General features: G+C 43.7%; 1 protein-coding gene across 1 annotated transcript in view; it reads left to right on the top strand.

Annotated features, from left to right (window-relative positions):
* Positions 1-2,460: 2,460 nt before the first annotated feature.
* Positions 2,461-25,039, top strand: part of eif4e3 (eukaryotic translation initiation factor 4E family member 3) — a 124,197-nt gene continuing 101,618 nt past the window's right edge. The window contains exon 1 of the mRNA XM_072472246.1: positions 2,461-2,676. Coding sequence (XP_072328347.1) covers positions 2,504-2,676 — 173 coding nt within the window. The 5' untranslated portion in view covers positions 2,461-2,503. The remainder of the gene's footprint in view (positions 2,677-25,039) is intronic.

Genomic DNA, 25,039 nt, shown 5'->3' on the forward strand with positions numbered 1-25,039 from the left:
AATCGAACCTGGGACCCTGGCACTGTGAAGCAGCAGTGCTAACCACTGTGCTACCGTGCCACCCATATAGAGGACAAAAATACTGTACAATGAAAACCAAAGCAGAAGATTGAAACCACCTTATCTTGAGGGGCTGAGAATGGAACATGGAAAAATAAAATGGACAACTTTATTGGAAATAATAATCTTTATTGCCACAAGTTGGCTTACATTAACATTGCAATGAAGTTACTGTGAAAAGCCTCTAGTCGCCACATTCTGGCGCATGTTCGGGTATACAGAGGGAGAATTCAGAATGTCCAAATTACCTAACAGCACATCTTTCAGGACTTGTGGGAGGAAACCAGAGCACCGGGAGGAAACCCATGCAGACACAGGGCGAACGTGCAGATTCTGCACAGACAGTGACCCAGGGCAGGAATCGAACATGGGACCCTGGAGCTGTGAAGCAACAGTGCTACCATGCTGCCCACGTGACAATTAGAAGACTTTAGTAATATTGGATTCTGAGTATTAGACAATTTTGAGGGTTAAATCATGTGCATAGTGGCACAATGGTTAGCACTGCTGGCTCCCAGCACCAGAGACCCAGGTTCAATTTCGGCCTTGGGTGACTGTCTGTGTGGAGTTTGCACGTTCTGCCTTTGTCTGTGTGGGTTTCCTTTGGATGCTCTGGTTTCCTCCCACAGTCCAAAGATGTGAATGTTAGGTGGATTGGCCATGCTAAATTGTCCCTTAGTGTTCAGGGATGTGTAGGTTAGGTGAAAGGGTTATTGGGATAGGGCAGGGGAGTAGGCTTGAATGGAGTGCTCTTTCTAGAAATGATAATACTGGACAAAATTAGTAGTTACTTGGGCAAATGCGACTTAAGGCAAACCAACATGGATTTGTTCAGAGGAAGTTGTGTTTAACTAACTTACTTGACTTTTTTTTGATGAGGGTAATTCTGTTGACCTGATGTACATGGACTTCCAAAAGGCATTTGATAATGTGCCGCACAACAGACTTATGATAAAAGTTAGCGCTCGTGGAATAAAAAGGACACTAGCAACATGGATAAAAAATCAATTGAACAATGAGAAACAGAGACTAGTGGTGAATATTTGTTTTTCAGACTTGGGGAAGGCTTATAGAGGAGTTGCCCAGGAATTGGCGGGTTCCTGATTTCTTCCTGATATATATGAATGGCATAGCTATTGATATACATGGCACAATTTTTAAAATTTTTGCACAATACAAAAACTGGGAGTATTGTAGACTGTGAGTGGGATATTGTGGCGTTTCAAAAGGACATAGACAGGTTGGTGGAATGGGCAGACTGGCGGAATAGGCAGACAAGTGGCAAACAAAATTGAGTGAAGATGGGTGTAAAGTGATTAATTTTGATAGGAATAATGTTGAAGGATAATATAAATTAATTCTAAAGGAGGTTCAAGAGCAGAGGAATCTGGGTGTATATGTGCTTAAATAATTGGCGGTGGCAGGAGAGGTTGAGAGAGCATACAGCATCTTGGACTTCATCAAGAGTACACTGGGTCCAAACGTAAGGAAGTTATGTTAAACCTGTATAAAACACTGATTTAGCCTCAACTGGAGAATTGTGTCCAGTTCTGGGCACTATGCTTCAGGAAAGATATGCAGGCGGATTAGAAAGAGAGCAGAAGAGACTAACGAGAATGGTTTCATGGATGAGGTATTTTAGTTATGGGGCCTATTGGAGGGGGCCACTCTCCTTGGAGATGAAAAGGCTGAGAGGAGATTTGATGGAGGCATTCAAAATCATAAAGGTTCTGGACAGATTAGATAGGGAGAGACTGTTCCCATTGGTGGAAGGATCAAGAACCTGAAGGCACAGATCATAGAATCCCTACAGTGTGGAAGGAGGCCATTTGGTCCATTGAGTCTGCACCGACCCTCCAAAAGGTCACCCTACCTAGACTCACTTCCCCAACCTATTGCCACAACCACACCTAACTTTTGGACGCTAAGGGGCAATTTAGCGTGGCCAATCACCCCCACCTGTACATCTTTGTACGCAAGGTAATTAGCAAAAGAAGCCAAGATGATGCGAGCAAAAAACGTGCATTTCAATGCAGGGAATAGTTAGAATCTGGAATGTGCTGCTTTAGGTGCAGTGAAGGCAGATTCAATGAAGGCACTCAAAAGGAAATTGGATTATTGTCTGAAAAGGAAAAATGTACAGGACCATGGGGAGAAAGGTGGAAGAGGGTGGAGTGGCACGAGGTGCACTACTCCTTCAGAAGGCCAGTAAAGACACTATGGAACCATTCTATTCATTCACTCAAAGCCACATCTGTCAGCCTCCTGCCCCTGGTTCCCCACAACCAATCACTGCCGACCTGGCGTGTGTGACGTGTTTTAGGTGACGTCTGCGGCCCTGTCCAGCGGCGGCGCGCATGCGCTCTCTCCCTCCCTCTCTCCCCCCCCCCTCCCCCCCCTTCTCCCCCTCCCGGAGGCGACGGCGTCTCTCTGGTTATTGAAAATGGCGATCCCGGCGAGCCATGACTTGCAGCAGCAGCTGGAGAAGGAGAGCCCGCCAGACGACGAGGAGGAGCAGGATACCGTTCACCTCAACCAGGAGCACATCGAGGAGATCAACAGTCACGACAAGTCTGGCGTCCCACTCAACTCCCCCTGGACCTTTTGGCTGGATCGGTGAGTGAGGCTGGGCCACGGGGAGAGGGGCCTGGATTGTTTAGCGGTCTTGGGGTACCCCCTACCCAGAGTAGCCAGGCCGTGCATCACCTCTCACTGACGGGAAAATAGACCTGAATCTGCGGGGCGGGATGAGCCCCCGGCCGGGGGCGGGGGCGGGGGCGGGGGCGGGGGCAATCAGGGATGAATGAGTCTGGGTTCAAGTAAAGAAGACTCAGTAATCCACCAAATACGTGGGACTTTCCCACCATACGCTTTCTTTCATTCCACCATAGTTTTACAAAACACTTTGGATTCTTGAGAAACTTTAAGCTTTTGCGGTGGAGTTAGATGAAGAGGTGGTGCTGCAGCTTTGCAGACCAAGCGCTACCTGTTTTCAGAAACTTTGACGTCCCTGCAGTATGTTTATTTCCACAATGCGAATACGATGTCTAGTTATGTTGCACAGTAAGGCAGCTTTTGCGTCGCATTGATGTGTAATCTGCTCTGTAACTGGAGAGTGAAATGCCCGAACTGAATTTTGACAATCACGTAGCATTTTTGCATCTGAGTCAGAAGGTTGTGGATTCAAGGCCCAGTGGAGACTTGAACGCATAATCCACACTGACACAGGACTGTAATATCAAGAGTGTGCTGCCCTAATTGGAGGTGCTGTCTTTTGGATGAGAAGTTAAGCTGAGGGGCATGTAAAAATTTCCAATCCAATTTGAAGAATGGGAGTTCCTCTGGCCAATATTTGTCAACAATATAGAAGCATTTATGCTGCAGAGGGAAGCCATTTAGCCCATCATGTCTGTGACAGCTGAAAATAGCTAACTAGGCTATTTCCTCTTTCCAGCTCTTGGGGTCCACAGCCTTGAGGTAATGGTACCTCAAGCACAAATTTAAGAAGTTTAAAAAATGCTTTGAGGTTTCCATCTCTACCATTCTTTCTCAAGCAATGTGTTCAACGTGCCCACCATTGAATGAAAAAATACTCCTCAATTATCCTGTAAGCCTTTTATCAATTATTTTAAACCTTTGTCACTTGATTAGTGACCTCTTTACTAATGGAAATTGGTCCTCTCAATTCACTCTTACGGGACCTTTCATAATTTTACACACCTCAGGTAAATTTCCCCTCCACGTCCTCAATTCCAACAACTCCAGCCTACCAATATTTGCTCATGGTTAAAACTATTATTGGCAACCTCCTCATGAATCTCTTCTGTATCCTATCTAGTGTGATCATCTTTCCTGTAATGCAGTGACCAGAACAGCATGTAGTGCTCCAACTACTTGTGTTTTATGGATTTATAGCATAACTTACCATATCCTCTGGGCCTCAGCCAGTAAAGTAAAATAATCCTTTTGACCACTTTCTGTACCTATCATGCCACTTTTCTGCTCACCTGACCAGTCCATTGATATCTTCCTGCAGTCAACAGCTGTCTTTCTCACTATCAACTACAGGGCTAGTTTGCATATCATTTGCAAACTTCATAATCATCCGACAATGCTAATCTGTCATTGCCATATATCATGAGCAACAAGGAACTACGTACTGAGTCCTGCAGAACCCCACTGGAAACAGCCTTCCAGTCACACAACTGCCAGTATTCGTAAGCTTTTGTATCCTGCCACAGTGTCAATTGTGGGCCTAATTGGCACTTTTCCTTTGATCCCATGAGCTTCTAATGTCTGACCAGTCTTCAATGTGGGACCTTGTCAAAAACATTGCCAAAATCCATGTATCAAACTATATCAAAGGTGTTAATCTCCAACCCTTGTTGTTACCTCCTCAAAATATTCAATCAAGTTAGGCATGGCCACACCTGAACAAATCCATGCTGACTGTCTTTGATTAAACTGTATCCTTCTAAATTACAATTTATACTGTGCGACTCTTCCAGTAATTTTCCCACCACTGCAGTTTGGTTGACTGGCCTGTTATTACTTGGGCTATCCCTCTCCTCCCTTTAACATTACAATGTTAGCAGTCCTCTAGCACCATAGCTACTTGATGGATTGAAGAATAATGATTGGAGCCTCTACTATTTCATTCCTTGCTTCCCTTAGCAGCCTATATCTTGGCCTGGTGATTTGATTTATCCACTTGCAAGTGCGCTAAACACTTTAATGTTCTCCCTCAGCATGTTTATCATATTTATCAAATGTTTCGGGCCAGCACGGTGGCGCAGTGGTTTGCACCGCTGCCTCAAAGCAGAGGCCCCAGGTTCAATCCTGGCCCAGGGTCACTGTTCCTAAGAAGTTTGCACATTCTCCCTGTGTCTGCTTAGGTCTCACCCAAAAAGATGTGCAGGGAAGGTGATTTTGCCATGCTAAATTGCCCCTTAATTGGAAAAAAATAATTGGGTAATTTTTAAAAATGTCTCTCAGACCTCCCTAACTACAATGTGTGCTTTGATCCTATCTTTTGTAAAAAAAAAAAGATGCAAACTATTCAAGAGGACCATGTCCATGTCTCATGCCGCCATGCAAGTTACATTCTTAGTTGCTAATTGGACCTCTCTTTGCCTTGAGATTAGTTTGTTCTTTGTGTTTATAAAACATCTTGAGTTTTCCTTGATTTTACTTGGCAACATTTTTTCATGTCCTCTCTCTGATTTGCAAATTTCCTTCTTAATTTTATCCTATTTTCTACAGTCCTTCAAGCTTTCTGTGGTTTTGAGCTCTTTGCATCTGACACAAGCTTTTTTCTTTTGCCTTATTCTACTCGGTATGCGCTTTGACTTGTGGGTAGGTGGCGGAGAAGTGGTGGTGATGTGGTTGGTCTAGATTTGTGAGTCCTGCCCTTTCTTTGTGGGAGCATATTTGTTCTGAAACCATTTTGGTTCTTCCTTGAATGCTTTCCAGTGTTCTGACACAGATTTATCTTCAAGTAGCTATTTCCAGTCCACTTTTCCCAAATAAGAATCACGGCTTAATAAAATTGTAATTTCGCCAATGCAAAAGTCTAGAGCTGCCTCTTCTCTTGTAGGGCTTGATACGTGCTATACACTTTTTCTGCACTCTCTGCATTTTTAGACTGAATTTATCCCACTTCATATTGGGGTACAGTGGTTGTAATTCCCTATTGCTTCTGCACTTCTCAGCAATTTTCTGATGTTGTTGTTCTATCTCCTTCTGACTGAAGACCTATAGCAGTACGATTGCCCTTTTTTTTGTTCAGTTCAACCCATATAACTTCATTTGATACCCCTCTTGGCATAGTATCCCTCCTCAAAGCATTCAACCAATATTGTGACTCCTTCCCTTTTTTTTTTATCCCCCCCCCTCTTCCAAGCTGTCTGAAAACATGTAACCAGGAATGTTGAGTTCCCATTCTTGCCCTTCTGTAAGCCATGCCTCAGCTGGCAGCACTGTCCCCTCTGAGTCACGAGGTTTGGTATTCCAGTCCCACTCCAGATTAGTTCTCTAGTACAGTGCAGTGCCATCTTTCAATTGAGATGTTAACCGAGGCCCCATCTACTTTCTACGGTGGATGTAAAAGATCAATTCCTCCATCAACTTCACAATAAAAACAGATGATCTGGTCATTATCACATTGCTGATGGTGGGAGCTTCCTGTGTGCCAATTAGCTGCCATGTTTCCTCTTTTTACCACAGAGACTACACTTTGAAAAGAAGCACTTTATTTTGGCCATAAAGCGTTTTAAGACATCTGGTGGTCGTAAAATCACAACATAATTGCAAACCTTTTTTCTTATCACTTTTCAGTAAAGACAATGATGATGTACTTCCAAATTTCTATCTGTGCCATGCACCTGTTGCCTTATTCACCTGAATTTAAGTGTTATGTTACCAGTCACTGAACAACTCCTTTATTTCCTAACCTTTGTTCCTTCAGACATATTTGTTATTAGTTTCTCTGCCTCAGATTTCCAGTTTTGATTCTCTTCCTCTTTGGGCCTATATTCAGGTTCCTATCCCTGGCATACTGATTTAAATGCTCCCAGCAACACACTCTGAATGGACCACAATCTCTTGCTGTTCACCAATTACCATGAGAATCTCTTGCAGTTACTCACCATCAATTTGTCGTCGCAGAGTCATCTCTGCAACTGCAGAAACACTTGTTTGCACCTCTAACCGTAGAATCATTCCTCCTTTCAGCCTTGCTCCTTCTGCCCTCCGAGCAATTGAGCCACCCAAGGCACCAATGGTCATGACTCTGGCTATATTGCTCAAAGGAACCATCCTTCACCTGTTTCCAGAACTGAATGCCAATTGAAGAATGAGATGACTCCAGCACTATCTGCTTGGCTCTCCTTGACTGACTGATGGGTCATGTCATTCAGTCCCTCTCATGCCTGCTGGTCTCCCTAGGCTGCTGCATGACCTCATCCAGAAACATACTATACACATAGCTCTCAGTTTTGAGGATGTTCTGCAGTAATACCAACTATTTTTCAATTTCCAAAACCCATAACTCTAGTTTCTCTGGCTGATGACACTCCCAACACAAGTGGTTTTCCAGAATATGAGAAAGATCCTGGAGTTACCACATGGCATGGGATATGCATTACATGGGACTGGGGCACCCTGCTATGTCTCAATTTATTAGGCTAATTAAACTTATTGCTTGTTTGAAAAACTCACCAGTCAGCAGCTTTCCTCGTGCTGGTGTCACTTTGTTTTTTTATTTACCTCAGTCCATATTCCAGCTGCTCTACCACTGAGCACCTTCAGATCTGAGCTCCTTACCTCGGGCTGTCTGATTTAATAAAATATATTCCCCCAGCTCTTTCTAATCAACAGTAATAACTACAAGAGATATAAACACTATGTTAGAAACATAGAAAATAGGAGCAGGATTAGGCCATTCACCCATTGAGCCTCCTCCGCCATTCAATGTGATTATGGCTGGCTGATCCTCCTGTCTCATATGTTGTACTCTCGCTCTCTCCCCTTATCTCTTTGGTGCCTTCAGTGCTTATCAATCTATCTAGTTCTTAAAGATATTCAGTGATCGGTCTCCATAGCCCTTTTTGACAGAGAATTCCACAGACACCACCATCTGAGTGAAGAAGTCTCTCCCCGTCTCAGTCCTAAATGGCCTACCTTGTATCCAGAGACCATGACCACTAGTTCTTCACTTCAAATTGGTTGCAGTCCCTTTGCAATGGTGACTACCCTTCAAATGTACTCTATTGGCTGTAAATTGCTTTTGGTAGTGCTGAGGACGTGGAAGTCACAATATAAATGCAAGTTCTTTACTGTACAATCGTGTATTTAAAACAATACACTGAAAAACCTATGACTATTTTTAAACTCTTCTGCAATAACGTAATAGGAGTAAGAATGCGAGCAAGTGAAGTGGTATAAATGCATCTATGCATCTGTACGCACACATGTACACACGCACAAAACAATAGCTTGGTTAGTGATGCAAAAATGAAAGAGTAACACAGCAATATCACATGACAAGCCATTTTGCTATAATTTGAGTTATTTCCATACTAATAATTTAATACCTTTTTTAGTTCAGTACTGTATTCAAAGAAAGTAATTGAAATAGACAATAATATTCCTTGTGATACAAAATATTTTTTCGGCCAGTAATCTAATGGCCAGAAATCTAACTGAACTATTCATGCTATTTAAATGTGAAATCTACCTTGCCCATGTCAGTATTGTCAAAGGGACCACCTGACCAAAGTGCAATTTTGCATCTCCAGAACTGTTACTATAATTCACAGTTAACTAACTTAGTGTTTTATTGAAGATTTAAATTAAGTCTGTTGGACCACTGGTTGGCATCAGAAGCAAGCGCTTGGTCAATGGCAGGATGAGTGTAAAAAAAGCCTATTTAAATGCTTGAGAATGTATTTTATATTTCAATGAATGAAAATTGCATTTACTTTACAGTTGCAACAATTGCTGTGTAAGATGTGCAGTGAATTATTTATTTCATTTATGTGACCTTCCTATGAGGTGAAATAATTTGAAAAGTGCTCAACTTGTCATCTTGATAAAATTTGATAATTGTCATCTTGATAAAATTTGATAATTGATATCTTGATAAAATTTAAACAAGCTCCTGTCCACTTCTAAAATATCACAGTTTTATCAAAAAAAAATTAATTTCACTGAACTTTAGCAAATTAGGCAGCAGTGCTTAAACTACCAAATGTCATATTACAAAGAATACCAATGCTGATTTTGGTATGCTGCTGGAAAATTGTATTACACCAAGATTAGAACTAGGTAAGTTTTCTGTGAAGGTTGGTAGTTTCAGTGTTGCTGATTGGCCTGTATTGAGCCAAGTTAATTTAATGCTGAATTTTCTTGCTTAGTCTCCTGTCTCCTAACGGTGTTGATTTTGACATAGCCGCAAATAGGTAGCTCCAGACGAATATGGTACATGCGTGCGTTCCTGACAACAGAACTCCTGTCCACTTTGAAATATGAAAAGAACAGTTTATTTAATGGGTATTAGATAAATAAAACAACTTGTTGACATTGCTGGTTGCAATATTTGTTCAACAAACAACCCTGATGTAATGGATCTGCAGCTTCATCGCTGATGTTATTTTGTCAAGTCCGATCAGTGTCTAAATAAATAGTTCACTTCTGTCCTTGAGGTAACCTGTGGGGGCTGATCCCTGAAGTAATTTATGTTGATTCAGACACATATATTTTGAATGATACAATTTGGAATAGACTTCTGGGCTCTTTTCATTCTACATAGACCTTTTGATCTAAGTTTACTTAATGCTTCATCCCTCAAGTTTTTCCCTCTGACCTAGCTAGGTGGAATTTCCTATGGAAGCGCAAGCGGGAAGTTACTCCTAGAATTATATTCATTTTGTCAATGTCTATTTACATTCAACTTTCCTGGCAATCTCACTTAACATGTACTGAAATATAAAGATAGGCATAAACAAGCAGAATCCAGCTAAAAAGCGGGATTCTGAGGAAACTGCTGGTCTTGAACCACATGTTTCATTTTTTGTAAGTTTTAAACCATCTATCATTAATGCATATTCAACATCTAATGCACATTTAAGAACAATGTGTGCTGTCGCCATAAAAATGCATTCAAAGAAACAGAAAACTGAGGTGTGGGCCTCACTCAAAAATCACTAGGATCCTGAAACATGATCTGTTTCTTGCTGCAGGCATAATTTTGGATCTAACTTTACATGCATGTGTTTTGAACCAACATAATTGCAGGAAATTTACGTGTGCCGCTCTTTAGCCTGGGCAGAGCCATTATATTGAACCAAGATGAATTCATGTGCAGGGATCCATAGACGGGCGCAAGAGCCAGGAAACTCTGATGGAGCCTAATTATGTGTGAAACACATATTTGTGATCAAGTTTACTCTCTCTTTTACCGCAGGTATGCTTTTCACGTGTCTTGAGTAAAATTACACTGAAAATCCTACCCTTGTTGGTACTCTGTCCTTTTATGTAGCTTTAGATTGTTTTAATATGAAATTTCATAGGACATGACAGCAATTCTCAAACTTTTCATTTGAGAAAAATAGTTTCACTTGATGTATCAGATGATTTGGTATATTGCTGATGTAATTACACACCTACCATCGGCATACAGGGCGAGGTAGCCAATTGGAAACAAAATTGGCATGGCAACCGAAGCCAAAGGCTGGTTGTGGAGGGTTGTTTTTCAAACTGGAGGCCTGTGACCAGCGGTGTGTCTTGGGGATCGGTGCTGGATCCACTGTTATTTGTTAGATATATAGATTATATATAGATCAAATCAGTGCAGGACCTACTCAGTTAATGGTAGGGAGTTGGGGAGAGTTACGGAACAAAGAGATCTCAGAGTACAGGTTCATAGCTCCTTGGAGGTGGAGTCACAGGTGGACAGGGTGGTGAAAAAAGCATTCAGCATGCTAGGTTTTATTGGTCAGAATATAGAATACAGGAGTTAGTACGTCTTGTTTAAGTTGTACAAGACATTGGTAAGACCACACATGGAATACTGTGTTCAGTTCTGGTCACCGTATTATAGGAAGGATATTGTTAAACTAGAAATAGTGCAGAAGAGATTTACGAGGATGCTACCAGGACTTGATGGTCTGAGTTATAAGGAGAGGCTGGACAGGCTGGGACTTTTTTCCCTGGAGCGCAGGAGGCTATGGGTTGAGCTTATAGAGGTCTGTAAAATAGCAAGGAGCATAGATGAGGTTGATAGTCAAGATCTTTTCCCAAAGGTAGAGTAGCCTAGAACTAGAGGGCATGGGTTTAAGGTAGGAGGGGAGAGATACAAAAGAGACCAGAGGGGAAATTTCTTCACACACAGGGTGGTGAGCATCTGGAATGGGCTGCCAGAGGCAGTGGTATAGGCGGATATGATTTTCTCTTTTAAAAAGCAGTTAGACCGGTACATAGGCAGAGTGGGTATAGAGGGTTATGGGCCAAATGCGTGCAAATGGGACAAGCTTGGTAGAAACTGGGTGGCACGGACAAGCTGGACCAAAGGGGGTCTGTTTCCATCCTGTAAACATCTATGACTCTATTTATACCTTCCACACTTACCATGTGCAAATAGTGCTATTTGCAAGTACCACTGGAGTAAATTAGAAACATGCCAATAACATAAAGTGCTTCTGTTGTATCAGGCATTTCAATAATGTCATTGTATTCTTTTATCATATTTGTATTAAATTCTTCCATAAATCATCCTGTCTGTTTAAAATCCATGGTCATGCATTGGCAATCACCCATGTTTCAGTTATCAGTAAATACTGCAAAGGTTTATGGAATCCTGCTATATGCCCTGTCTCTGTTCTTTAGCCAGTAATTTTGGAACATCAGAAAACACTTCATTTATGTTGTGAGCAAACTATATTGATCCTTTTGTAAATTTTATCGACAGTTACCGTGGGGGAAAATTGGAATCCAGTTGACTATTTGCTTCCTTCATTGTTCCCATTCACATTGACTCTAAAGATGCGATGTTTATAGTGGGCCAAATCCATTGATGAACATGTCTGGTATAAACAGTGGGGTCTGTAACTTACTCCTGGAATATTGAGGACATGATGTAAATACAGTAAAACAAAACGAACAGCAAGTTGAGTACAAGAGCACATGAAATAGAAACAGGAATAGACAATATTGCCTGTTTTACCTGCTCAAGCATTCAATACGATCATTGTTTTATAGAATTTACAGAGCAGAAGGAGGCCATTCAGCCCATCGAGTCTGCACCGGCTCTTGGAAAGAGCACCCTACCCAAGGTCAACACCTCCACCCTATCCCCATAACCCAGTAACCCCACCCAACACTAAGGGCTATTTTGGATACTAAAGGCAATTTACCATGGCCAATCCACCTAACCTGCACATCTTTGGACTGTGGGAGGAAACCGGAGCACCCGGAGGAAACCCACGCACACACGGGGAGGATGTGCAGACTCCACACAGACAGTGACCCAAGCCGGAATCGAACCTGGGACCCTGGTGCTGTGAAGCAATTGTGCTATCCACAATGCTACCGTGCTTCCCTATTGTTCTAGGGCTTTGTTAAGAAACCCACTGATATCCGATACAAAGGTATCCCAAAACCCAGAAGGGTAACTTGGAACACAGGTTCTTAAATGTGAGTTTTGCGATTTTATATTTGTGAATAAGATATGCAAACCAGTGAAGAAAGGTCCAGTCTTGCTGCCAGCATTCAAACAAAAGAATGTTCATTAACTTAAAAGAAACACACAACAAGAAACATCACAATACAACACAAAAGTTACACTTGACTAAAATAATGGCCACACACACAGTATCTAATGGAATTAACCCCATTTGGACCATTTCTGAACTCTGAGAAACGTCCCTTGTGCCAAATCAACTTCCAATTTTGTATCATTCTTGAGGTAATCCAACAAATAGTTACCACCCAGTAGTTACCTGTAAGGTTAGGAAGTATTTCTTTGGTTCGGTGTTGATTTTTATAAGGTTTTCAAACAGCTGCTTGGAGCCTAGAATTCTGTGCTCTGGGAGAGTTCCACTTTCCAGCTAGGTGTGGCTATGGTCTGTTGTCCTCTCCTGAACTCTGAGAAACTATCCAGCTACTAAGATATCATATTTCCCTTTATGATCTTCTTCTATTCAATCGTCTCACCCTGGACCAGGCTTTTAACATACAGTTAAAATTCCATACTCCATTCTTCTCCATGTTATTTAAGTAAAGGCTTGTTTCCCTGCTACTTGCTAAGCTAATTCGCATATCAAAAACCCTCCAGATAGCTGCATTCTTAATACTTTATCCAAAACTTTTAAAATCTTTATTTTATTCAACGTTCTTGACAACTTCAACTCCCTTTTCCCATATCCCTTGATACCCTAGAAGACCAAAAACCTTTGTGTCCCAGCTTTAACCGCGTTCAACGATAGAAAATCCACAGCCCTCTGGGGGAGAATTCCAATGATTCACAACCCTTTGAGTGAAGTAATTTCTCCTCACCTCTGTCCTAAATGATCGTCCCCTTATCCTGAGACAGTACCCCCTTCATTTTAGATTCTCTGACCAGTTGAAACAATCAGCATATACCCAATCAAGCTCCTTCTGAATTTTGTAGGTTTCAATGAGGTCGCCTCTCATTGTTAATAATAACAATAATCAGGGCAGCACGGTGGCGCAGTTGGTTAGCCCTGCTGCCTCACGGCGCCGAGGTCCCAGTTTCGATCCCGGCTCTGGGTCACTGTCCGTGTGGAGTTTGCACATTCTCCTCGTGTTTGCGTGGGTTTTGCCCCCACAACTCAAAGATGTGCAGGATAGGTGGATTGGCCACGCTAAATTGCCCCTTAATTGGAAAAAATGAATTAGGTACTCAATTATTGTTTTTAAAATAACAATAATCTTCATTAGTGTTACAAGTATACTTAAATTAGCATTGCAGTTGCATTTCTGTGAAAATCTAGCGCCTGTTTGGATACACTGAGGGCGAATTCAGAATGTCCAATTCACCTAACAAGCGCGTCTGTCGGGACTTGTGGAAGGAAACTGGAACACCCGGAGGAAACGCACGCAGACATGGGTAGAATGTGCAGACTCCGCACAGGCAGTGACCTAAGCTGGGATTTGAACCTGGGTCCCTGGCACTGTGAAGCAACAGTGCTAAAACTGTGCCACCATCTTCTGAAGCCCAGAGAATATAAGGCCAATTTACTTTGCCTCTCATCCCAGGGACCAATTTGTTGAACCTTCACTGTACCACTTCCAATGCACGCAGATCCTTTCTTAAATAGGGAGATCAAAACTACACACAGTGGGCCATAACTTCCTCGGAGTGGCAATCCATGTTGGATTTCTACTCTGTGCCCACTTAACTGTACTAAATTTCTTCATTGTGTGTCTCACCCAACCTGAGAGCCAGGCATCGTAGCAAATCCCTGGGCCCAGTGGCGGACTCTAAAAGAATCACAGCAAACGAAGACGCACCTGCTTTTTTTTGTACGGTTCTGGGAAGGGGGTATACTGTGGGGGGGGGGGGGGGGGGGGGGGGGTAGTCTGCTGCTTAGACGGGTGAGGAAGTGGGAGGGGAGTCCCCTATGGGGTCGAGAATCTAGAAAAGTCTCTTGTGGGGCTCATCTTGCTAAATAAGTGGTTTTATTTTATTTTTTTCAGAATAATTATCAGCATAACATTGGTAGAACCATCCAAAGTTAGCAATTTAAATTGTGTTATCTGATGGTTCCCAATGTGGCTGTCCAGGTGAAAGCTTGCCCTTCTGGACTTTTACTGCCATTCCCACAGCTGGGAACCTCCAAGAGGGATTCCCCAGTGCAGCTTCAGAGTGCCCCTCAAACTGAGGCTAGGGAGTAAGGAACTTACGGGCCAGTATTCCAGATTTAGTCTCACCAAAATCCTGCACAATTGCAACAAGAGTTTTTTTGTTCTTTTACTCCAGTCCCCTTCCGATAAAAGCAAAGATGCCATTTTCTTCATAATTGCTTTCTGCACCTGCTGGCTAATTTGCTGCATTCCTTGTGGAAGTATACCCAAGTGTTTTTGAACATCAACACTTGCAAGTTTCACAACCTATTTAACAAACAAAATGTGCTTTTTTTCGTTCTCCGTGATAGAAACATAAAAATAGGAGCAGCATACGATTATGGCTAATCCTCTACCTCAACACCATCCACCCGCACTCTCCGCATTCCCCTTTACACCTTTAGAGTTTAGAAAGCTATCTATTTACTGCTTAAATAGATTCAGTAACTTAGCTTCCACATCATTCTGAGGTAGAGAATTCCATAAGTTCACCACCCTCTTGAATGAAGCCCTTTTCCCTCATCTCAATGCTAAATGGCCTACCTCATATCCTGGGACTGTGACTCTTTGTTCTAGACTTCCCAGCCAGAGGAAACATCATCCCTGCATCCAATCTGCCCAGTCCTGTCGGAATGTAATAAAAATCAACACTTGGGTAAAGATCTACGTGAAATTTATCAGTAATGAAATTTGCTACTGAAATAAGTTGGTGTTGGGATTTATTATCATACTTGTCCAAATGTTTTTAATGGAGTTACCTTCTTAAAACCATACAGTGCAGATTGTAATTTCTGCTGGAGTAGTACCAATAGATGTCAAGATCATTATGTACTTCAATAAGCCTCTGTTATAATGATGTGATTCCATGCTGTGCCTTGTATTTGTGGACTGACTGGAATTGATGCTGTAAGATATAAATTCAGAATTACATGAGAAATTCTTTCCACGTGTCCCAATCTCGTGGCTAGATTGTTCTTCACTAATCGAGTGCGTTAAATCACACTGTTAGGAAAATCTTAAAAGAAAATAAATAAGACTGTACTGTGACAATATTATCTTCTATAAAGGTGAACTGTATTAATTCACAAATCCCACTTTAGTGGCACCTGTCAACACATTTTGATATTTATCACTAAAAGCACAAAAACAAAATGGTCCATCTGCCAGTGAAACTTGTGAAACTAAAGGGCAGGTTTGTGAGTTAAATTTTGTATCTTACATGGTTCCCAAATGTCTGCAACCTGGCAAAGGCTTCTGTGTTAGAACAAACAAGAAGACCATTCTTACATGCCCCAAAATGGGTGTGTATCTTCTAATTCTTTCTCCTTTTGCATTTGTAAAGTGCAAAACATATTGAAATTATTTTTAAAACATTGTTTTTGGGAGGTTAACAATGCTGCAAGGCTGCAGACTATCCTTAATTGTCTGGAAAAGAAAGTAGCAGACCTTCCTTCTTGCGCACCTCAAATTTGTGTGGTCGTACTCCTATGATGGACTAAGGGATTCCAGGATTTTTGACCAGATCTTTGGAAGCATCACCTCTAAACCTCTCGCCCCAACTCTCTCGCCCCAACTCTCTCGCCCTCCTGACTTGAACGTGTATTGAACCCGGGTCCCTGATGATGTGAGGCAGCAGTGCTAACCACTATGCCACTGTGCTGCCCCAAACACTCAATGTGCATGTGCAAATTTTGCTGTTTCATTGTTGCCAAATTTGTTCCATGGTATGAACAACACAAATGTAACTCATGTGGCATGTCTTATAAAAATGTAACTTGTGCTTTTGATTTTCAAATTTCATCATTTGATGAGTTCACCTGAAATTGGCTGCAAGTAAATATTTACTTTGTGAGCAAAAAAAAAAAATCTGAAATTCGAAATCTTCAAGTTTGGTCAACAGAACTTTGGAAGAAATAAAAGCATAAAACTTTGAAAGCAACAAATGCAGTGATTTGAGAAAATAAATCTGTCTGCTCATGATGCAGGAAAATAAAGTTGTATCTTGTATTGATATTGCCTTGTCTATGTTAGTGATATAATGTGCTTGTGTCAGAGAGGGCCAATGCTGAACTTTTTTATCAAATCATATGCTGGCACTGATGTTTGTATGTTTAACGTTTAAACCCAATTTTGAAATTAACAGAACAGTCAGCTTAACATCTGTCATAGGGAAAATATTAGAGGCTATTATTATTATTTTATGACTGCACTTGGAAAAGTTCAAGTCAGCATGGTTTTGTGAAAGGGAAATCATGTTTAATCAATTTATTGGAGTTCTTTGAACAATAAAGGGAAACTAGTGGATATAGAACATACAGTGCAGAAGGAGGCCATTCGGCCCATCGAGTCTGCACCGACCCACTTAAGTCCTCATTTCCACCATATCCCCATAACCCAATAACCCCTCCTAACTTTTTTTGGTCACTAAGGGCAATTTATCATGGCCAATCCACATAACCTGCACATCTTTGGACTGTGGGAGGACACCGGAGCACCCGGAGGAAACCCACGCAGACACGGGGCAAACGTGCAGATTCCGCACAGACAGTGACCCAGCGGGGAATCAAACCTGGGACCCTGGCGCTGTGAAGCCGCAGTGCTAGGCACATGTGCTACCGTGTTGCCCTAGATGTTCAAACATCCGGGGAAACAGTGTGATAGTAAATAACCTTCTTTCCTTTTAAAAATCACCAGAATGCCTGCTGCTGAAATGTTTCTTAAATTAAGACAAATCACTCTGAGGGTAAGAAAATATCTCACAAACATCCTGATAATGGACTGGAAAGGACCACATTAATCCTGTGGGTAACAATGAGTTAAAATCTCCTGACTCATTCAACGTCCCCACCGAATCCTGAGGAGCCTGGGGCTGAAGTGTAACCAAAAGTTGTATAACCCGTTCAGGTTGCAAGACTTTCGCAACAGGGCTGCAGCCTCTCGTACTGAATATATAAATTATATATTCCCAGCCTGCGAGTGGGAGGTTTAAAAACCAGTTCTCCTTGATATGGGGTACTTGGATTTCCAGAAGGCATTTGATAAGGTGCCACATCAAAGATTATTGTGGAAATTAAAAGCTGTTGGGTGACATACTTGCATGAATAGAAGGTTAGCTATTGAACAGGAAACAGAGGGTAGCCATGTATGGTTTTTTTTCTGGTTGGTGGGATGAAACGAGTGGTGTGCCACAGGGATCAGTGCTGAGACCTCAAATTTTTCCAGTTTATGTAAATGACTTGAAGATGGCAGAAGGTATGGTTACTAAATTTGCTGATACAAAGATAGGGAAGAAAGTAAGCTTTGAAGACGATACAAGGAGGCTACAACGGGACATAGGTTAAGAGAGTAGGCAAAGATCTGGCAATTGGGATATGATGTGGGGGAAAAAGTAAAATTGCCATGAGAACTAGGAGTAGACAATTCAGCCCTCGAGCCCACTTCGCCATTGATACGATCATGACTGATCTGATCTCGGCCTCAACTCCATTTTCCACCTGTTCTGCATAACCCTTCAACCCATTAAGAATTAAAAATCTGTCTATCTCCTCAAATTTACTCTTAAAGTCCTGGCACCCACTGCACACTGAGGTAGTGAATTACGCAGATTCACGACCCTTTTGAGAAGTAATTTCTCTTCCATGATCACTCGTTGTAGATTGCCTCACAACAGGAAGTATCCGCTCTACGTCTACTTTGTCAATACTTTTATCATCCTGTATACCTCAATTAGATCTCCTTTCATTCTTCTAAACTCGAGAGTATAGGCCTAAACTTCTCAATCTCTCTTCATAAGTCAAATCCCTCATATCTGGAATCTAGTAAACCTCCTCTAAACTGCTTTTATTGCAACTATTTCCCTCCTCAAATAAGGGGATCAAAAATGTACACAGTACTCCAGATACGGCCTTATACAGTTGCAGCAACACTTTACTATTATAATCTATCCCTTTAGCTCGGCCAAAATTTCATTTGCCTTCCTTATTACCTGCATTCCAGTTTTCTGAGATTTCTGTGCGTAGTGTGTCTTGGAATGCAATTCCTCAAAATAATAATCGCTTATTGTCACAAGTAGGCTTCAATGAAGTTATTGTGAAAAGCCACAAGTCGCCACATTCCAGCGCCTGTTCGGGGAGGCTGATACGGGAATTGAACCCGTGCTACTGGCGTTGTTCTGCATGACAAGCCAGCTGTTTAAAGATAGTGGAGGCCGAGTGTTTGAATATTTTCAAGGCATAAGTAGATAGATTCTTGATAAACAATGGAGTGAGACGTTATTGGGGCTCGGCAGGAATTACAGTCAGATCAGCCATTATCTTATTGAATGACGGAGCAGGCTCAAAAGACTGAGGCCTAACCCTGCTCCTAATCTATATGTTTGTATGTAATATTCTAGTCTTTACATCAAAATCAAAATAATTATTTTAATATTTCTTATTACTTTGTATTGCAATTGTGCAATAAAACTCCTATCCATGCTGCTCATATTAAAATTATTTGATACGAACTGAACACCAATTTAAATTATTTGAGCAAAAAAAATAATGAATTGACAGGGGTTAGACTATTTATTCATTTGGGGACAATTCCATAGCTGAGACATAAATCTTGTATAAATTCAACTCCAAGCACACTTTGCCATTTTCAAGCCTGAGCCAACACTGTTGAAGAATACCAGAATGTTAATTGGATGCATTATATATGTCATAATATCCACTCATGTATATAATGAGATGCAGACAGGCAGTGATTGACACACAGGATGACCAGTAAGCACACAACACAGTGCAGCCAATCACCAGACAAGACACTACCACTATAAAGCCAGAGGGCACTAGGTTTCCCACTCTCTCGTGACCCAGCCACTAAGACAGTCAGAGTCCACGAGCTAGCAAGTGCAAACACCATGCTAGCTAGTAAGTCTGGTCAGGCAACTACAAGGTCTCCAGTCAGTTCAATACAGTGTTGACCCACAGCTGGATATGTATATCAGTTCTATCGTTGAATAAAACAGTGTTGGATCTTCTCCTTTGTTAGACGTCTGTTTCTAGCTTCCCTGCATCGAGTGCAGTCCACATCGAACGTACCAGCCTAACACATCATGGTACCAGAGTGGTACTGATCTTGACGGACCTACCTCGAGTGAATCAGCATTGACCAGCAAGCAGCCATCCAGTGAAATGGAAAACATCCAGCTTGCTCCGCATCTCTGGCAACCTCAGCGCCAATTGGAAAATCTTCAAGCAAAAGTTCCTCCTGTACATCGAGGCCTCCGACCTCGAAGCAGCATCGGATGCCAGGACGATCGCGCTATTTCTCTCCACCGCGGGGGACTACGCCATCCACATCTACAACTCCCTTGCGTTCGCTGATGGCGAAGACAAAACAAAATTCAAAACAGTCCTGCTGAAGTTTGACAGCCACTGCAACAATGAGGTGAATGAGAGCTTTGAACGGTACATTTTCTAGCAGAGGCTTCAGGGTAAGGATGAACCTTTTCAGTCCTTCGTGACCCATCTTCGCATCCTAGTGCAGTCATGTAACTATGACTCGACGGCTGATTCCATGATCCAGGATCAGATCGTTTTCGGGGTCCACTCCGACTCGCTTCGGCAACAGCTCCTGAAAGTCAAATAGTTGACCCTCTCTGTCGCTATCGAGACGTGCGTTGTCCATGAGCATGCTAAGAATCGTTACTCCCACATCAGGGTGGCAGAAACTGAAAAGCTGGCCTCCCACGAGGCGGAACGGGTGCAGGCCATTGCACAAATGCAGGCCTGAGCATGGAGGAGAGTGGCCGTTTCGCGCGCTTTTCCCGGGTCCTTGCGCATGCGCCACGACCAAGTGCATGACGAGCCCGACAACCCGACTGTGCAGGTGCGTACGTCGACCGACCGCACTGCGCATGCGCGATGGTGCACCGAACACGCTGACATCGGCGTCATGACGTGTCCGAATTGTGGGCTCCGCCCATTTAAAGCGTCAATGTCCGGCAAAAGGATGCCGGTGTATACAGTGTGGCAAACTTGGCCACTACGCAGCCCTTTGCAGATCTGCTCCACCGCTCAGCAGCCAGCGATCCCAGCTGCGGCGCAGAAGTGTCCGCTCAATACAACAAGGCATGCCAGATTCCGATCCCGACAGCCCAACAGACCCTGATGCTGAGTGCCTCAAGTCCCCATACAGGGTGGACATCATAACTATACATGTGCTGCCTTCCACCACAACGGCGAAATGCCTCTCGATCCTCAGTGTGGATCCCGACGACGAGTGGTGTGCTGTCCTCACAGTTAACAAGGCTCTCATCCGATTTAAACTGGACACCGGCGCATCAGCGAACCTCATCTCAAAATCCAACCTCGACACCATCCGCACCAGACCAAGCATTTCTCTACTGGCCTGCCAGCTCCTTGACTACAATGGCAATACCATAGCTGCCAGTGGCTCCTGTCAACTAGGGGTATCCAACAAGTCGATCAAGGCAACACTGCGGTTTGAAATTGTCGGGCCTGACAACGTCCCTGCTCGGTGCTCGAGCCTGCAAGCTCCTGAACCTAGTTCAGCGAGTCCACACCATGTCGTCGTCGTCATCACCGGCGACGGCCTCACCTGATGTAAACTTGCAAGCCTACATAGATGACGTTATCACGCAGTACCACAACGTATTCGATGGAATGGGCACGCTCCCATACCGATATAAAATCCTGCTCAAGCCGAACGCCACCCCTGTAATTCATGCACCACGCCAGGTGCCGGCACCCCTCAAGGATCGTCTGAAAAATCAACTACAGGACCTCCAAGACCAGGGCATCATATCGAAGGTCACAGAGCCAACAGACTGGGTCAGCTCCATGGTCTGCGTAAAGAAGCCATCAGGGGAGCTTCGCATTTGCATTTACCCTAAGGATCTAAACCGCAACATCATGCGGGAGCATTACCCGATACCAAAACGTGAAGAGTTGACCAGTGAGATGGCTCCTGCCAAATTCTTTACTCAGCTGGACGCCTCCAAGGGTTTTTGGCAAATACAGCTGGACACGTCCAGTCACAAGCCGTGCACGTTCAACACCCCGTTCGGTCGCTACTGCTACAACCGGATGCCTTTTGGGATCATATCTGCCTCCGAAGTATTTCACCGCATCATGGAGCAGATGACGGAGGGCATCGAGGAGGTGCGAGTATACGTTGACGACGTAATTATCTGGTCCACAACGCCCCAGGAACACATTGCTCACCTCAAGAAGGTATTCCAGATAATTCATGAACATGGTCTCCAGCTCAACAGAGCCAAGTGCTCATTTGGTCAATCAGATATTAAGTTCCTGGGTGACCACATCTCGCAGCAGGGCGTGCGGCCAGATGCCGACAAGGTCTCGGCGAGCAACGCCATGAAGACCCCGGAGGACAAGAAGGCGGTCCTCCACTTCGTCGGGATGGTCAACTTCCTCGGGAAATTCATTCCCAATATGGCATCCCACACGGCCCTCCGCCATCTCGTCAATAAGTCGACGGAATTCCAGTGACTGCCCACGCATGAAGAGGAATGGCGTGAGCTGAAAGCAAAGCTCACCACAGCCCCGGTTCTAGCGTTCTTCGACCCAACCAAGGAAACTAAGATATCGACTGATGCAAGCTAGGACGGCATTGGGGCGGTGTTCCTTCAGCGAGATGACTCCTCGTCCTGGGCTCCTGTGGCGTATGCCTCCAGGGCCATGACGCCCACTGAGCAACGGTACGCTCAGATTGAGAAGGAGTGTCTGGGCCTCCTGACAGGGATAGTCAAGTTTCACGACTGTGTTTACGGCCTGCCAAAATTCACGGTAGAAACGGGCCACAGGCCTCTAGTCCATATAATCCAAAAGGATTTAAATGACATGACACCTCGGTTACAGCGAATTCTTCTTAAGCTACGCCCCTACGACTTCGAACTTGTCTACATGCCAGGCAAAGAGCTGATCGTTGCAGATGCCCTATCCAGGTCCATTACCACACCGTGTGAACAAAGTGACTTTCATCTGCCACATAGAAGCGCAAGTGCAGTTGTGTGCCACCAACCTTCCGGCCTCTGATGAACGGGTGGTCCACATTCGTGAGGAGACGGCCAAGGATCCTCTGCTGCAGTGTGTGATGCAGTACCTTGCCAATGGCTGGCAGAATGGACGACCTGACGGTGGTGGAGGGAATCCTTCTGAAACTCGACAGGATCGTAATTCCTCAGACCATGTGGGCTATGGTGCTGGGCCAACTCCATGAGGGTTACCTTGGGGTCGAGAAATGCCGACGCAGAGCTCGGGAGGTGGTCTATTGGCTGGGCATCAGCCAGGACATTGCCGTCACAGTCCTCAACTGCCCCACCTGTCAGAAGATTCAGCCAGCTCAACTCAAAGAAATGTTGCAGCAGCACGAGATCGTAGGTGTAGACCTTTTCACGCCAAGGGGCGTGACTACGTGCTCCTGGTCGACTACTTTGCCAGTTACCCAGAAGTGATGAAATTGTCCGACCTCTCGTTGAAGGCGGTAATCAAAGCCTGCAAAGAAAAGTTTGCCAGGCATGGGATTCCACTCACGGTAATGAGCGACAACGGTCCTTGCTTTTCCAGCCAGGAATGGTCTGATTTTGCACAGTCCTACAACTTCCGTCACGTAACCTCCAGTCCCCACTACCCGCAGTCAAACGGGAAGGCCGAGAAAGAGGTCCATATTGTAAAGCAGTTGCTGTGCAAAGCTGCAGGCTCCGACTTCTTCAACCTGGAGCTGCTGGCATACATGGCAACTCCACTGTCCAGTGGGTTGTCTCCAGCGCAGATGCTCATGAATCGCACTCTGAGGACCATAGTTCCAGTCATCTATATTCCAAACTTTGACCACCTCACGGTCTTACAGAAAATGCAGCAGTCACAGGCCCAAAAGAAGGCCACATACGATGCTCATGCCACGGATTTACCTGAGCTGGCCCCAACTGATCATGTTCGTGTCCAGTTGCCTGAGGGCGGCTTGTCAGCCACAGCTGTTGTGACCAAATAAGTGGCCCCAAAATCGTTCCTTGTCCGCATGGCGGCTGGCTCCCTGCTGCGGCACAACAAGTGCAGACTCGATGGGCCGAATGGCCTCCTTCTGCACTGTAAATTCTATGAAAACAGACGGACACTGCGAAGAGTTCCATGCCGCTACCTGACCGAAGTGCCCTACCGCCTACTATGCTTCCTCCGGACATAACCTGCCACGAGGCCACCGATCTACCAACAATCCTGCCGGCCCATGCGACCACCGCGATCCCGCCTATCCACGTGCAGGCGGCTCCTGATCCACCTCTGCGGCAATCGACAAGAATTCGTCACCCACCACAAAGACTGAATCTGTAGACTGAACTTTTGTACGTTTTGTGACTTCATCAATTTAACCTCTGTAAATATTGTTTTTTTTTGCCATGTATCTGCACTATCGACACCTTCCTATGTATATACGTTCATTTAGACACCTTTTGTATATAGTCGGGCATATATATAATATATATACGCGCGCACACTTTAGTATTTTATCTAAAAAGAAAATGGGGGGGAGATGTCATAATATCCACTCGTGTATAATGAGATGCAGACAGGCAGTGATTGACACACAGGATGACCAGTAAGCACACAACACTGTGCAGCCAATTACCAGACAGGACACTACCACTATGAAGCCAGAGGGCACTAGGTTTCCCGCTCTCTCATGACCCAGCCACTGAGACAGTCAGAGTCCACGAGCTAACAAGTGCAAACACCATGCGGTAGCTAGTAAGTCTGGTCAGGCTACCACAAGGTATCCAGACAGTTCAGTATAATGTCGACCCACAGCTGAATATGTATATCAGTTCTATCGTTGAATAAAACAGTGTTGGATCTTCTCCAGTCTTAGACGTCTGTTTCTAGCTTCCCTGCATCAAGTGCAGTCCACATCGAACCTACCTGCCTAACACATCAATATATAACAAAATTACTTTTATGTGCTTGAGTTACTGCACTTGAAACAAAATTTGTTCAGGCAAGATGCTGCTAATTAAAGATATAATGATTTCAATGGGCATTTTAGTGTCTTATCAAGAACTTTTAGCCAGTGAATTTGTTTTTAGATATATGATCGTGTGAACTTGATGGTATCTGAGGCCAAGGTGTGTAATTTTAAAAGACAAAACTTGCATTTAAATGTGATGTTTTAAAAAGGTGAGAAAAAGCAGTTACTGAGAATTAGTAATCTAGGACAAAGACTGCCATCTAAACTGCTGCTTGGTCGATTTTCTTCACTACTATTAGCTTTGGTTAGTGCAAAGTGGGCATCATCAAAGATGACAATTTGCAGAACATGAATGTGGAATCAGGAGAACTCGCTGCAGCGTACTAAAATGTTCAACTATGGAGCACGTGACAGGTAAAAACCAAATAATAGCAATAAGAAGCTCTCTGGCGTGAAATGCAGCACTGGCTGGGTAAGTAGATATGAAGGCAAGAGGATAGCAAGGTGATTCCTCTAAGATCAAGTCACTAATAACCAAGGTAACGTTAGATAGCCTGGCTAGAGCATCTGCAGTAGGAATATATCTTGTGTGTTTGCTAACCATGCAATCCTGTAGGCTTATATT

Source organism: Scyliorhinus torazame, chromosome 13 (assembly GCF_047496885.1).
Source record: "Scyliorhinus torazame isolate Kashiwa2021f chromosome 13, sScyTor2.1, whole genome shotgun sequence".
Lineage (NCBI taxonomy): Eukaryota > Metazoa > Chordata > Chondrichthyes > Carcharhiniformes > Scyliorhinidae > Scyliorhinus > Scyliorhinus torazame.